Source organism: Monodelphis domestica, chromosome 5 (genome assembly GCF_027887165.1).
Source record: "Monodelphis domestica isolate mMonDom1 chromosome 5, mMonDom1.pri, whole genome shotgun sequence".
Classification (NCBI taxonomy): domain Eukaryota; kingdom Metazoa; phylum Chordata; class Mammalia; order Didelphimorphia; family Didelphidae; genus Monodelphis; species Monodelphis domestica.
In genome coordinates, this window is record NC_077231.1 from 46,395,873 (window position 1) to 46,409,780 (window position 13,908).

At 38.4% G+C, this 13,908-nt stretch overlaps 1 protein-coding gene across 8 annotated transcripts in view; it reads left to right on the forward strand.

Annotated features, from left to right (window-relative positions):
* Window positions 1-13,490, forward strand: part of RAB3IP (RAB3A interacting protein) — a 104,020-nt gene extending 90,530 nt beyond the window's left edge. For 6 of the 8 annotated variants that reach the window (XM_056798455.1, XM_007503032.3, XM_007503034.2 and 3 more), the window contains 7 exons: window positions 1,994-2,071; window positions 2,596-2,799; window positions 6,061-6,189; window positions 7,517-7,629; window positions 11,302-11,401; window positions 11,487-11,556; window positions 13,124-13,490. In XM_056798455.1, the coding sequence (XP_056654433.1) occupies window positions 1,994-2,071; window positions 2,596-2,799; window positions 6,061-6,189; window positions 7,517-7,629; window positions 11,302-11,401; window positions 11,487-11,556; window positions 13,124-13,206 (777 nt within the window). In that variant the 3' untranslated portion in view covers window positions 13,207-13,490. Of the gene's footprint in view, window positions 1-1,161; window positions 1,197-1,226; window positions 1,329-1,993; window positions 2,072-2,595; window positions 2,800-6,060; window positions 6,190-7,516; window positions 7,630-11,301; window positions 11,402-11,486; window positions 11,557-13,123 lie in introns of those variants that run through there. The other 2 variants (XM_056798456.1, XM_007503035.2) reach the window with 2 other exon arrangements.
* Window positions 13,491-13,908: the final 418 nt, after the last annotated feature.

Sequence of the window (13,908 nt, forward strand, 5' to 3'; positions counted from 1 at the left end):
CCTTATTGGTCTTTTGTCTTGGGACCAATACTTAGTCTTGATTCTAAGATGGAAGGTAAGAGTTTTAAAAAAAAAGGAGCAGGCATAAAACTATGATATAGTCATATATTATGCAAATAACACATTTATATATTATAAAGTTATAATTTTGGAAAAGATTTATCAAAGAAGATTCTATAATTGCCACCTACACATAAGAAAAAAGCAAGTTGGAGCTATATAATATTAGGAAATTAAATTTTGAGACTTGCAAATTGACTTGTTCCCATGCTTGGCTTCCCATGAACAAAAGTGAAGGGATTGGCCAGTGATGACACCTTTTTCTTAGGAGTTAGGTAAGGATGTTACGGAAGTGTGTAATGTTTTTGAGGGGGGGTATTGAAAGTAAGGCGTGAGCCACACAGGTGTCTGCAGCAGATAACCAAAGGTTATCTCTGTGATTGTGTTCTGTGCTTCTTGATAGTGGAAGTGCTCCATAACTACAATTTTTATCATGTATTGCCTATATGTATGTATTTGTAAATACCATATATTATTTGTGATATTGATTTCTATGGTGAAGAAAATAATATTCCAAACAAATAGGAAATGCATTATAAGTAGATTTTTCTGGTAGTCTCTTATTATTTTTCCTCTTACTTGGACATGGTCTGAGATATTTTTTGAAATAGGATCAATACATTCTTTAAGTTTATTATCAAGTAGTTGCTTCATATACCTTAGTTTAAATGCTTTTTAATATACTTTATTTACTCTGCTAGCATACTTGATGGGTAGTAAATGCCCTCAGAATTTAGATAGTTGTGAGTGATGTATTTGAATGTTGAATCTAAACCTTGAATTTAAAAGTTGGTCCATTTATGTGCCTGTTAAGACTTGTTTTAATGAAGACAGTAGCTATTTAAAGGTTTTTTGGTTCTAACCTGATATCTGCATCTTTTTATATGTATATATACACACCTAGGTCTGGTTAGTATACCAACGCTGAGATCTGGTGCTGTAATGTTAAAAAGATAGAAGTTTGTGATATACTTCCTTTAAAACCTTAATAGCTAATTATTTGAATTTGCCTATTATTTTGCTTTTTTTTCCCCTAAAGCCATTTCTTGTTTATTATTTATCCATTCAGGAAATATTTACTGAATACCTACTGTGTGCGTCACATTATTATTTTGCCCTTATAATAACCTTCTGAGGTATGTAGAACAGGTACTATGATTTTACAGGTGAAGAAACTGAAGCTTAGAGAGTTTAATTGGCTTGTCCATGGTCTCACTCCTGTTTAGTGGCAATGCTAGGACCAGAATCGAGGTCCTCTTACTTTTAATGTAAGTACTCTAAAGAAAGGGAGCAAATTAGTTGTTTATCTGTGGTACTAATACAAGAAAACCTTATTTATTCAAAACTAAAATGCCCCAGGTTCCTATGCATAAAATACAAACTAGCCTCATGTTCCTGACTTTTTAGACCTTAACATGCCTAGGCTTTTAAAACTGATTTATATTTATAAATTACATCCTTATTCATGTGTTTATTTCTTTACATGTTTTTGTGCATGTATAGATTGTTTCCCATATGGGAAAGCTAAAGAAAAGTGATGGAACTACAAAATTGATACCTAGGCCATAGCATATAGGCTATCCTATTCCTACCATTTGGTTAATTGAATTGATCCCATAAGTTTATGCATCTGCTTATTATGTTTGTACCTTTTTGTGTTAGTTATATAGCTTAGTTTTTACAAAGGAGATACCCATTTCATAATTAGAAATGATTCCCAATATTCTGGGCATAATTATATAACACATTAATTCCTAAAGATGACCTAAGCTATTTTCTTTCCAGTATATCTTTCAGTAGTTAGTGCTTTTATCATACCATGATTGGCATTTAGATTTTACCCTTCTATTAGTAAAAAGTAACTTAAAAAAAATTTTTTTTTAATCTTAAGAATTTTTTGTTCTAAAATTTGCACTATATTAACATCTTGTAGGAAGCTCATAAAATGGTGAGAGAAGCTAATGTTAAGCAGGCAACAGCTGAAAAACAATTAAAAGAAGCACAGGGAAAGGTAAGTTTTTGCTATATTTACTGGTAGAAAAATGGTAGAAATTATGTTAGTATTTTCAGAGTAAAAATTACTCTTTTAGAACTACTTAATACATTTTATATATTGTCTAAAATTTTTGGCATAAAATCTATCAATAAATGAATATTTATTGAGCTACTATTATATGCGAGGCACTATATTGACATTTGATTCTTGAAAAGAGATCACTGATTCAAAGCTCAGATAACATCATTGATTTGGGGATGAATTAGAATTGATCCTGAGATTTTAATGTGAAATCTTTGGAAATGGAATGTAAAAAATTTTAAAGTCAGTGATATTTTTCCATCCAGATTTGTTGATTTGAATTCTGAAAGTCTGAATGGCAGCCAGAAAGATCCACAGAAAAGAGGGCCGATTTCCCACTCTCTATGACTTTGTATAAAGTATGAAGAAAATTAATTCCCTATCCTTGGAGATGAAGTTTGTCTATATTTGTTCAAAAGTATTTAGTAGATGAGTAATTGTATTGCACTCTCTTTAAGATCGATGTACTTCAAGCTGAAGTCGCTGCCTTAAAGACACTTGTGTTGTCCACTTCACCAACATCCCCAATCCAAGAGCTTCCGCCCAGTGGAAAGGCTCCTTTTAAAAAAGGACATGCAAGAAATAAAAGTACAAGCAGTGCTATGAGTAGCAGTCATCAGGACCTCAGTGTGATGCAGCCTATTGTAAAAGACTGCAAAGAGGTAACTCGTCAAGGACTGTACCCCCTGGCCCTTTTGATGCTTATTAATTTTCATCACTGAGATGTCACTTAGGCTTTTTGCCAACAAATTCTGTGGTACACAATACAGTATTTATATGGGGGAGGCTTTATGTAGAGCTGACTGCTTTCAGGGATTCTCCAGTCCCCTTCTCTTCTGACTGACCTTGGAATACCAACTGGAATCTTGGTAAGTTTCTGAATCTTGCTATTTCAGTTAGGGAAAATCCTTTGCATTTTTGTGTTGTGTAAATGAAGGGTGGATGATTGATAATTTTATTGCTTGTGTGCCTAAGTCTGAAAATGAAAAAGACTTGCAGAATTAAGATTTCTTCTCCCCACTAAACTGTAGTGATTTTGCATTTTGAATTTTTCTCAAAATTAGATATATATAGAACTTTATTTCAGAGTTTGTCAGATCACTGGAATTAGGACTTAGCACCTAGATTAGAGCTGTTATTCTCACAGTAACTGTCACATTCATTCCTATAAAATGAGATCAGTAATAAATGGTTTTGTCATTTTGGGAGATGTATTTTTGAAGATGATCAGATGATGTTCAGAGCCATGTGAGTAAAACTTGTTCATAAACATTAAAATGTGATGTTACTTACTGATTACAAGTTGCAGGAAAACATGACTCCAATATGCCCAAATAGACCAATCCACTAGATCAAGCAGCCTCTCAATTTCTCTTAAAGCCTCAAGTCAGGTTTTTAAATTCAGCCATTTTGCAGGCAGAAGCTAGTAGTTGAGTAAACAAAGATGGTGTAATTTCATTTAATTGAATAGCATTGGGGAAGGGGGTAGAAGGTGATACTAATGGAAAAAAATTATACAACCTAATTTTTATATTTTTTTAAAACCTGATAAATAGGAAATGTTCTAGAAAATCTAAGCATGGCATATAGCTTCAAAGTTTGAAAATAAGAATTATGTAGAATTTGTTGTGTATTTAAGAAATTATTTTAAATGTTACTCTTAATTTTGTTATATTTATACTAAATTTTCCATTATGTGGCATATTAACTAAATACAGTCCTGGAAACATATGCATTCTTCTACTGATTTTTGTAATATTTGCATATATCTTTTTTCCCACATGGTTTTTATTCAAGGTAGTTTTACCATTATTTGGGTACATTCATAATTACCTTAATTTTATTAATGCTTTGAAATGTGTGACTAATAGGTACAGTACAAATGAAAATAATAATAAGCTTTTATGTTGTAAGCACTAGACAAAGAAACTATATAAATTTGTCCCAAGTCTTAGTATATAAACAGCTATATTAATTTGAAAAGTAACATTAAACATTGTTCTTGTCTACAAGATATTGCGATCACACTTAAGTATGCCTTTAATAGAAACACATATGCAAGAACACCAAAGCACTTTTGCTTTATTGAGTTCAAACTTTATTTGAAAGCTTTTGAGATGCTATAAGCTTACAAAATTCTTAACAGGCTTCCTTAGGCCAGAAGCTTTCTTCAGGATGCTCTTAGGTAACTTAAAGGGTTTAAAAATTTTTTGTGGGGGTTGGGTTTAAGCCCTTACTTTCTGTCTTAGAATTAATACTGTGTATTGGTTCCAAGGCAGAAGAGTGGTAAGGGCTGGGCAATGGAGGTTAAGTGACTTGCATAGGGTCATCTATCTAGGAAGTGTCTGAGGTCAGATTTGAACACAGGACCTCCTGTCTCTAGGCCTGGCTCTCAATCCACTGAGCCACCCAGCTGCCCCCCAAATTTTTTCTTTTTAAAAGAAAACAAATTTATAAGTTTTTTTATTTTGTTTTGTTTTGTTTTGAATTTTAAATCCAGTTCTGGCTTTTTTTGGTTCAAAAATCCTTTGGATATTTGAAAGCTAACTAGTGGAACATAAGCTCTAAATGGGCTCTGCCATACTGAAATGGCTTTGAATACTTGGGCTCAGCAGTGAGTTGTTATTAAAGCACCAGCTTAGCTGAGTTTCAGAAACCTCCTTATCAGAAGGTTAGCTGGTTTTGACGGGAGTGTCGCCTTAGCAATTCATGAAACGCTCTCCTCAGGCATGGCGGTGTTGGGAGGGGGTAGGACCCATCAGTCACATCATGACTCTTTGGAAATGCTGAGGGAAGCCTTGTTATGTGGACATTCTGTGCTGTCATGATCTAAGGAGCTGAAAGATAGGGATGAAGATAGAGTTTGAGAGAATGTAGTCATGTCATCATTGAAAGGTACAATCAGCCTTCAGTTATCGCTACATACATTAATTAGCTAGAGTGCAGATCTCAAAGCCAGGATTTTCTGGGCAGGGTGGGAAAAACCACAGTCAAGAAAAGGAGGTTTAAATTCTGCCCCTGTTCCTTAACTGCCTTTGTTACCTTGGTGCAAGGCCTCTTTAGGCTTTAGATTCCTCCTTTGTAAATAAAGGAGTCCTTGGTCGCTGCACATTTGTCCTTCTGTGGCCAGGATACGGATGGTGGGGGAGAGCCCTGTTTCTCTGTATCTAAATATGAGGTTAGGGGAGGAAGTCTGAGCTGTTTTTTGACAAACAACCTGAAGAGCATCCATTAGTATTGGGAGAATAAAGGAAGAAATACCAGGGGTCAATTATCATTGATAATGCCAAATGGAAATTGCCAGGCACAACTGATGACTAAACAACAGAAATATGGTTGCAAATTCAAATGAGTAGTCAGTCACTGCTTATTTAAAAACATTGCTGTTGCTTAAACTATTTTTGGTGCTAGTTTTTTGGAATTGCCTTTAGAATAAAATAAATCTCTCCCGTTATTTTGAAGCCTATCTTGTCTTCTGATGAGAATGATGTAATAATAGCCCACAATTATAGCATGCTTTAAAGTTTGCAAGAAACACTTTATATACATTGTAAATCCCACTTAATTAGCTAGATGTGGCTCTAAATTAATTCTGACTATTTTCAAAATCAGTTGTTTTGTTAAAAAGCACAGATGTGACAACATTTAGAATACTAAAAAGAATGGGATATAAGATCTGAAGGCAGTCCCAAAGGAAGAGTTCCAGAAATATTTTGAGTAATTGCAGACATTTTGGATTAAACACAAATGAAGGAATTAACATTCATTTGGTTTTATGTTATGGTCTGTTTGCCAAATCAGTCATGCTGCTTTATATTCATGCCTCATAAAGTTGATAATGAAAAGCTGTTAGTAGTTGCTTTGACTTTACTTATATAGTTGGGAGTTTGAATTAAAAAATGTTTTCTGGATTTGTTTATTAGGCTGACTTATCTCTATATAATGAATTCAGATCTTGGAAGGATGATCCCACAATGGACAGAACGTGTCCCTTCTTAGACAAAATTTATCAGGAAGATATATTTCCATGTTTAACCTTTTCCAAAAGCGAGGTAATTTGTTTTTTTAAATTTGAGTGCATGGGTGTGTTTTGTGTAAAAATGGAATTGTTTAGGATTATTTTGTGTTTTCCACATTTTAAATATTTGTGTAAAATACATTTTACACAGATTTTTAACTAAAAATAGATGATTTTTCATCTAAAAAGGGCATTTAAGAATGTTATATGTTTGTTTACAAAATCCTCCACACTCCTCTGTCATCATCCTTTTACCTAGCCCCATGCAGATCCTCCCTTCCTTTTCTCTCTACTCTATTTCTCAGTATCATAGTCGGTTCTGAACATTTGAAACCTGGCCCTCTTGCTGCCTTGAGCAGATGGTCATTTGCATTGAAATGTGTGTTTGGGGTTGAAGTATTAAATGTATAATGGGGATTAGACGGATGTCCTGAAATTTAGTCCCAGAGAAATGCTGCTAGCATTAGAGGCCTCGACTGAGTTTCTCTCTCTCCAAGACCAAGAGTCTTGCCTAGGTTTCTTTTCTATAAAATGAGATAATATCTGATCAGCTCCCTCTTGGGTCTCCTGGGATGCTTATGTGGGATATGAATGTGAAAAGTCTTCAGAAATAGACATCAGTATATGAATACAAGCACCTGGTGAAGACCATGGGTGCCTGAAATATTTGCCGAGTTCCATTGTAAATCACTTTGCTCTTGGTGCTGATGGCTACGGTCTGGGCACGCCCCCTGCCCCAAAATTCAAAGGGTACAATATGAACTTAAGAGCTAGCAAATGGCAATGATTTATCATGGGGTTTGGGGTTTTGTTTTTTTGTTTGTTTGTTTGTTTTGTTTTGGAATTTAAAGAAATGATTATTTTGTACTTTATGGGTTTCCTAAAAAGAAAGGGCAAATGGGCCACCTCTTCTTGGCATTAACTGTTTTGCCCTATACATTACGACATAATGTTTGATTTTTCTTTTATAGAATCTTGTGTACAAATATAAAAGCAGAAGATATGTAGTAAAAATAAGCATCTGTTGACATTGAAAAAGGCAAAATTTTTATCTTACTGGATTGATTCAGGAAGATAAGTATATGCTGTATCTGGGATGAATACATTGCCTTTATCTGAAAAAAATTGTTGAATTAGTAAATAAGCATTTTTAAGCATCTACAATATCCTGGGCACTATTCTAGATTTTGGAGATAGAAATGCAGAAAAGAAATGATCAGAGAGTTGACATTCTAGCCATGGATATTGCAGTTCTTCCTTTTCTTTGTTGAATCAATGTTATACAATGTGGGGATTGAATTTTAAAGTAACTACGTATCATCAAATGTTGATATCTTTCTGGATTTTTTTTCCCCTTAAAGTTGGCTTCAGCTGTTCTGGAGGCCGTGGAAAACAATACTCTAAGCATTGAACCAGTGGGACTGCAACCTATTCGATTTGTAAAAGCTTCTGCAGTTGAATGTGGAGGACCAAAGTATGTTCGTCTGGTTATATAAATTGTGAAAGAAGCTTTATATGTGGTGTTGGGGTTTAATGTGGCAAGATTCCCTTTGAAATGGTGGCCTGAGCACTCGCAGCCTCTGCTGGTCTCGGGTACCCGGGGTACAGTAACATGTAGTTCGTCATGTCTTTGGTCCCGGGCGTGGAAGAAACCCTTCCTCCCTGTGGTAACACCCACCCCCGCCCCTGCCGAGGGATCCCCTGCTGGCCCGCGCCCCAGAGCACCATCACACCTGTGACTGCCCTAACCAGCCGTGGGGCTCAGGGCCAGACTCTCCGCAGCTGGCTGCCCCAGTGTGGCTCTGCGTTCACCCCCTGCCCAACTGTTGTTGCCCCGGATGGAAAACGGTCAGTGAGAGCTGTGCTGAGCTGCCACTCCTGACTGGAGCTGGGGTGGGGACCCAGCGACGGAGCCCCTCGTTTCCCAGGAGGGCGTCCTAGGCCTTGGAAGGCCGTCTTCTCCCCTCCCCCCTCCTCACCCTCATCCTCACACAGACATGGTCTTTTCGTGAAGAAGGGAGGAGAGAAGCACAAATCTGCATCCTCACTGCTTCTGCTGCCCCTTCGGACCCCTCTGCACGGGCTTGTGAAAGCCAGTGAGGACGAGGCTGGGGCAGCCGAGCCAGAGCAGGGGCGGATGTTTCCCCCTTTGGAGGGGGGGACACTGGGTGTGTCGTAGTAATGATGGGAGCTTCCTCTTGCCCTGACCATGCGTGTCCCTCCCTGTGATATCCTTTGGGGCTTGTTCTTTGTGTTCACGAGACGCACCCCCTCTCGGAGCCTGCTGCTCAGTGTCGCGTTCCAGGGAATCTGGAACGTGGTGGTGGAGACCATTTAATACGCACTAGGGAACTTCAGCTTGGGCTTCTCATTTCCAGTTCCATTTCATACTTAACGTTTCACTCGCTGTCACCGTTGCTTTATGTTAAGATTTGCTTTGCCTCTCCAGGGCAGCGGTGTCAAACTCGAGTGAGATAGTTTTACACGTATTATCTGTGAAATATTCCCAATTACATTTCGGTCTGGTTGGGGTCACATAGGCTTAGTTTGACACTTCTCCGAATTGCAAATAACAACGGTTATCATCTGAAAGTTAATTTTTACTGTTTTGGTATGATAAGAATTATACAATGTTAGAGTTGAAAGCTTTGAAATCATCTGGCCAACTCTAATTTTACAAATGAGAAACCGAGGTCCAAGCTCAGATAGTAAGTAGGGAAGCCAAGATTTGAATAACCCTCAGGTCAAGTAACTCATCGCAGATAAGAATGTGTTTCTGCCAATGATATGCTTGGATTGAGATTTTTAATGTATATTGATTGCCTATATAAGCCTAAAATACTCCAGGAAGAAAGGAAAGATGAGGTCTCTGACTTTAAATTTTTAGAAATCTATATAATTATATGATGCTACTGCACATAAAGAGATAATACAAGAAAACAAATAATTATGCGATGATTTTTATAAATTTTTATAAATTGGTTCTCCAATGTCCTCACACTTTGGCTGCCTCCAACATGAATCTCCTCTCCATATTTAACCCAGTTTGCCCACTTTGTTTCCTAAAGAGAATATTTGTGTTTTTTATTTTTATTGTTTCTTATATATTTTATGCCATTTTTACTGTAATACCTCATGAATTGTGATATATTATATTATACATATTAGTTCCACTATCCTTAATAGAGAAACTAGTATCATGATTTTTGCCATCTTTTCTATTTTTCCTTGTATTTTTAGTATTTTTTCATTTTAATCTTTGAATGTCCTTAGGATGACTCAGCTTAGTTGGATAAATTTCTTTCTTTAGACTGGTTTTACCTTCCACTGCTCCTCTGTTTTATAAGATAGTGCCATTCATAATGATCTATCTACCTTCTTTGTAAGATTTTACAGATGAATTTCTACTCTAGCCCAGTGTTGCCTTTGGCAGCCATCTCTTCATTTGGCAAGTCAGTCAGATCTTTTTTGATAACAAGCATTTTTCCCTACTCTTTTGGTCTTGTTTTGTGGATTAATGAGTGTTTGTTGGCATCCAGAAACTGTGATTCTTATATGTTCTGCTTCTTTCCTCTCTACTTTGCCACCACTGCTGCAGGACACAGGACTGGGGCTCTTTTACAGTTGTCTTTGTTTGTAGGGTGCCTTTGGGGTAAAAAAGTCAGCCCCAGACAGGTAATATGTAGGTGATGAGCCCCTCTAGGATTAGCACGGTGATCCTCATCTTCATGAGCTGGACTGGAAGCCTTTCCAGCATGGGAGAACTTGCCGAATCTTTTCTGTGATAGCCTTTGAGAAGCTAGGATCACCTGCTTCCCTGCCAGAGGGATGCAGCAGAGCAGGCCTCCTCTGGAGCACCTACGCAGTCGTTCCTATCTTCAGACCCCGCATGCCCCAGGCTGAGAGAACGTGAAATACATGCAAGCGCATCTCTAGGAAACCCAATTGGAAAATCTAAACTTATCTAAAATAAGATGATTAGGCACGTGACCTTCTTTTCTTTTCAAAAGATACAACTCAAATCCCCTTATTGATGACCTGAAATGTTGAGGATTCCTGCATGTACTCAGTGTAGCTACTGAAGAGGACCTAGACGAGAGGGGGGGGGAAGAATACAGTGGGGAAAAGAGGAGAGGAGAAAATGCTGTTGGAGTCAATCAATTCAAGGGCATTGAGGGATCAATTTCACTTGTCAGGCACTTAAAAGGAGGAGAAATACCAAAGATGTGGGAAGACATCTCCGGCTTTATTCACTTTAAAGAGAGTGACCAAGAAAGCATCAACAATTACCCTCCTGTCTATACATAGTCTTTATGAGGGTCACATGTATGTGATTTGAGGCTGTCTTCAATAAGAGGATTCATAGGGAACAAGCAAGGAAACAATAGGCAACAATAAAGCACATCTTTACTAAGGTCCCTGTTGTGGTTATTGCTTGTTGATTTTTTAAAAGCATCCAACTTAGGGGGCAGCTGGGTAGCTCAATGAATTGAGAGCCAGGCCTAGAGACAGGAGGTCCTGGGTTCAAATCTGGCCTTAGATACTTCCTACTTGTGTGACCCCAGGCAAGTCACTTAACTCCCATGGCCTAGCCCTTCCCACTCTTCTGCCATGGAACCAATACCCAGTATTGATTCCAGGTCAGAAGGTGAGGTTTAAAAATAAGAAGCATCCAACTTAGTAGAATGAAATGGCTGCTTAGGAAATGTTTTAGAAAAAATGTCTCCCGTCTTTAAATCAAGACCATTCCAGTTTCCTTGGGAAATGTAACATAGCTTTTATTCCATGATGTCCAATAAGAAACTTCAGGTGGGGCATGAAGTAGGGTAGTGTGCTCCCTCGGAGTGTTTGCAGCGGTCGTGGAAGAGATCCAGGAGAGGGGCCACGCCAGGGAGAGATGCTGAGTGTAGAGGAAGGCCTCCCAGTGCTCCTGGGGATGGAGGACAAGGTGCCCATTGCACTGAGCCTCGAGACCTTGCAGTGAGAACAAGATCACCGAGACCACGGCCCCAGGAGCCTGGGTCGCAGCTACAGAATTAGACTTCATAAAGCACCCACGCACTGGCGCTAAATGGTCTCCTTCCTGCATGGAAGGGAAAGGCCAGGCCGTGCGCAGGAAGTAACCAAGGCTGTCCTTGCTTTGCAGGAAGTGCGCACTCAGTGGGCAGAGCAAGCCGTGCAAGCACAGAATTAAACTAGGAGACTCGAGCAGCTACTACTACATCTCTCCTTTCTGCAGATACAGGGTACGTACTCACACGGGCCTCGGGGGACGGGGTGCCCGCCTGGGGAACGTGGTGACCGCCTGTGACCTTCTTGTTTTGGCCGCAGATCACGTCCGTGTGTAACTTTTTTACGTACATTCGCTACATCCAGCAAGGCCTCGTGAAGCAGCAGGACGGTGAGTACCCAGCCTGGCCCGCACACACAGGCCGGGGGTGGCACGAGTTAGCACAGATGCTTCTTGGGAGAAACATGGCCGTAAAGTGGCAGCAGAAAGCCACGAGGGCGAAGGAGGAGGAGGAGGGCGGCTTTGCTTCCCTTCAGTCACTTTCTCTCAGGGCACGCGAGGACCGTAAATGGGGAATCCAGAAGGGGCCGGCTCTGTTTTCAGTAGCAAACTGAAAGAGCTAACGATACACATTTCTATACTCCCTACCTTCATGTATGAAATGAATAAAGCAGCAGTCAAAATCATTCTGATTGCAATAAAGAGGATCATGTTCTCAATCAGGAGAAACTGTAGCTGGCCTAGCTGGGGGAACCAAATTCGAGCGTATGTGTTCACTTCTAGTATAGTCTTCCTTACTGTTACTAAGAATTCTCAGATTATTCCAGTTTCAAGTTTAAAAATGGGGTGTGACCTCAAAGCCCACGAACAGTCTTCCTGATTGGGCACAGCTATCTAAAAACTAGCTCCTAGCAGATGTTGGACTGTTGCAGTCTGTCATGGCCATAGTAATTTTATGCTGAATAAAAGGCAATTTATGGCTTTTACCTGTTCATTTTTTGCCGAGGACAGAAAATCCCCCTAGCCTAAGTAGAGAGTGGCATTTTGTCACTTTTCATCTAGACGAACCAAAGAAATTCTAATTTTGTGTGAAACCAAGCATGTTCAGAACTCTTCTCTCCTTGGTTTGGGCGCATTTTAAATGGGCTCTTCCCAGACAGCCACAATTGCGATGATTGAACCATGTAAATGACATTTGAGGGATTCTCAAATTAGAAGTTTGTGTCAGTATACTTAGACGTCTTCTGTATAGTCGATTGCATAATGCTCATTCTGTTAAAAGATTGTCAGACTTTCAACTCTTAGCCATTGTAGTCCAGGAGCAGGAGACTTTGGGTGGGTAATTTAAGTCCACAGGTGATTACCCCCAATTAATTTTTCTCCACAGTTTGATTCCAGAATAAATCATTATATATAACAATACCATTGATACTTGGGAGTAGCCAGACTGAAATTGAATCTCTTCCTTTTTTCTTGCTCACCCTTTAATAAAGGTGCTCAGAAATGATCAGGAGGCAGCCAGCCCAAATAAGATTGAAGCATCAGATAACATGCTCTTAAGTAATTGAGAATTAACTGTAATTGTTGATGATGATAACATTTGTACAGCAAGTGACATTACAGTGTCTCCTTCCTCTTGGACCAAAGCATGTAGTACTACAATACAAGCTTAGCATTAATCTCTGATGAAACTGGAGTCTATTTAAAATACTCTAGCTTATCTTAACTATTTTAAGGTTTTAGCTGTAATCATCATGAAATAAATTAAAATGATGAATCGTTTTTAATGAAGAAGAAAAGTATATAGACTCAGTTTTTCTGGGTATATAGGCCTTAGTGTGAGGGTTAAACTAATCCTTTGGTTTGACATATGCTTTAGTGAAAGATTTAAATGAGATTTTAGGGTGGTCTTTCTTTAATGATTTATGTGTCTTTTTTTCCCCCCTCTTCCATGCAGTTGATCAGATGTTTTGGGAAGTTATGCAGTTGAGAAAAGAGATGTCATTGGCAAAACTGGGATATTTCAAGGAGGAACTTTAATTCTCCACACTGAATATGCATGAACTTCACTGAATAACTAAAATGGCTGAATTTTTGTATGGTCACTTGATATTTATTTCCAAGGAGTGGGTCCAAGATCTTTTATCCTATTTTGCAAAACACCCTAAGGAGTACTGTGATTTGTTTCAAACTGACACACCCTTTGCTGTGTACGCTTACGTAAAACTTTAGTTGAACAAACTAAGATACAAAGACTTGCAGGTGTATTTGTGATTGTAATTTATAGTTGCAAAAAAAATCTAATTAATAAATGTTAGATTGAAGACATGTGTTTGCTTTCTCATCTAGTTCTACTATGCCATGTGAAGGGACTTCTCAATACTTTAGAATTTCAGATCTCTGATCTAGGAGTAATTTTTAAATGCTAGTTTCTTGCTGTATATTGAACTACCACTATCTGTACATTAATGGTGATTTTTCTGTAAGCCAATTACACAGATTATCTAGCTCTGAATTTTTCAAACTGGTCAATGAAAGTGTGCTTCTTTAGTCTGGAATACATAAGAGCAATGTCCCATAGGGGCCAGACTTCAGAAAGGTTGGGATTTAGATGGGGATACAATCCAATAAACAGGAAACAGTTAGATAATAGAAGACTCTAGATAGCTCCTCAGTGCTGATAAGTGTGGAGATATGAGAGATAAATGGGAATTGTCATAGCTTGAAAATGCTTCATAGAAA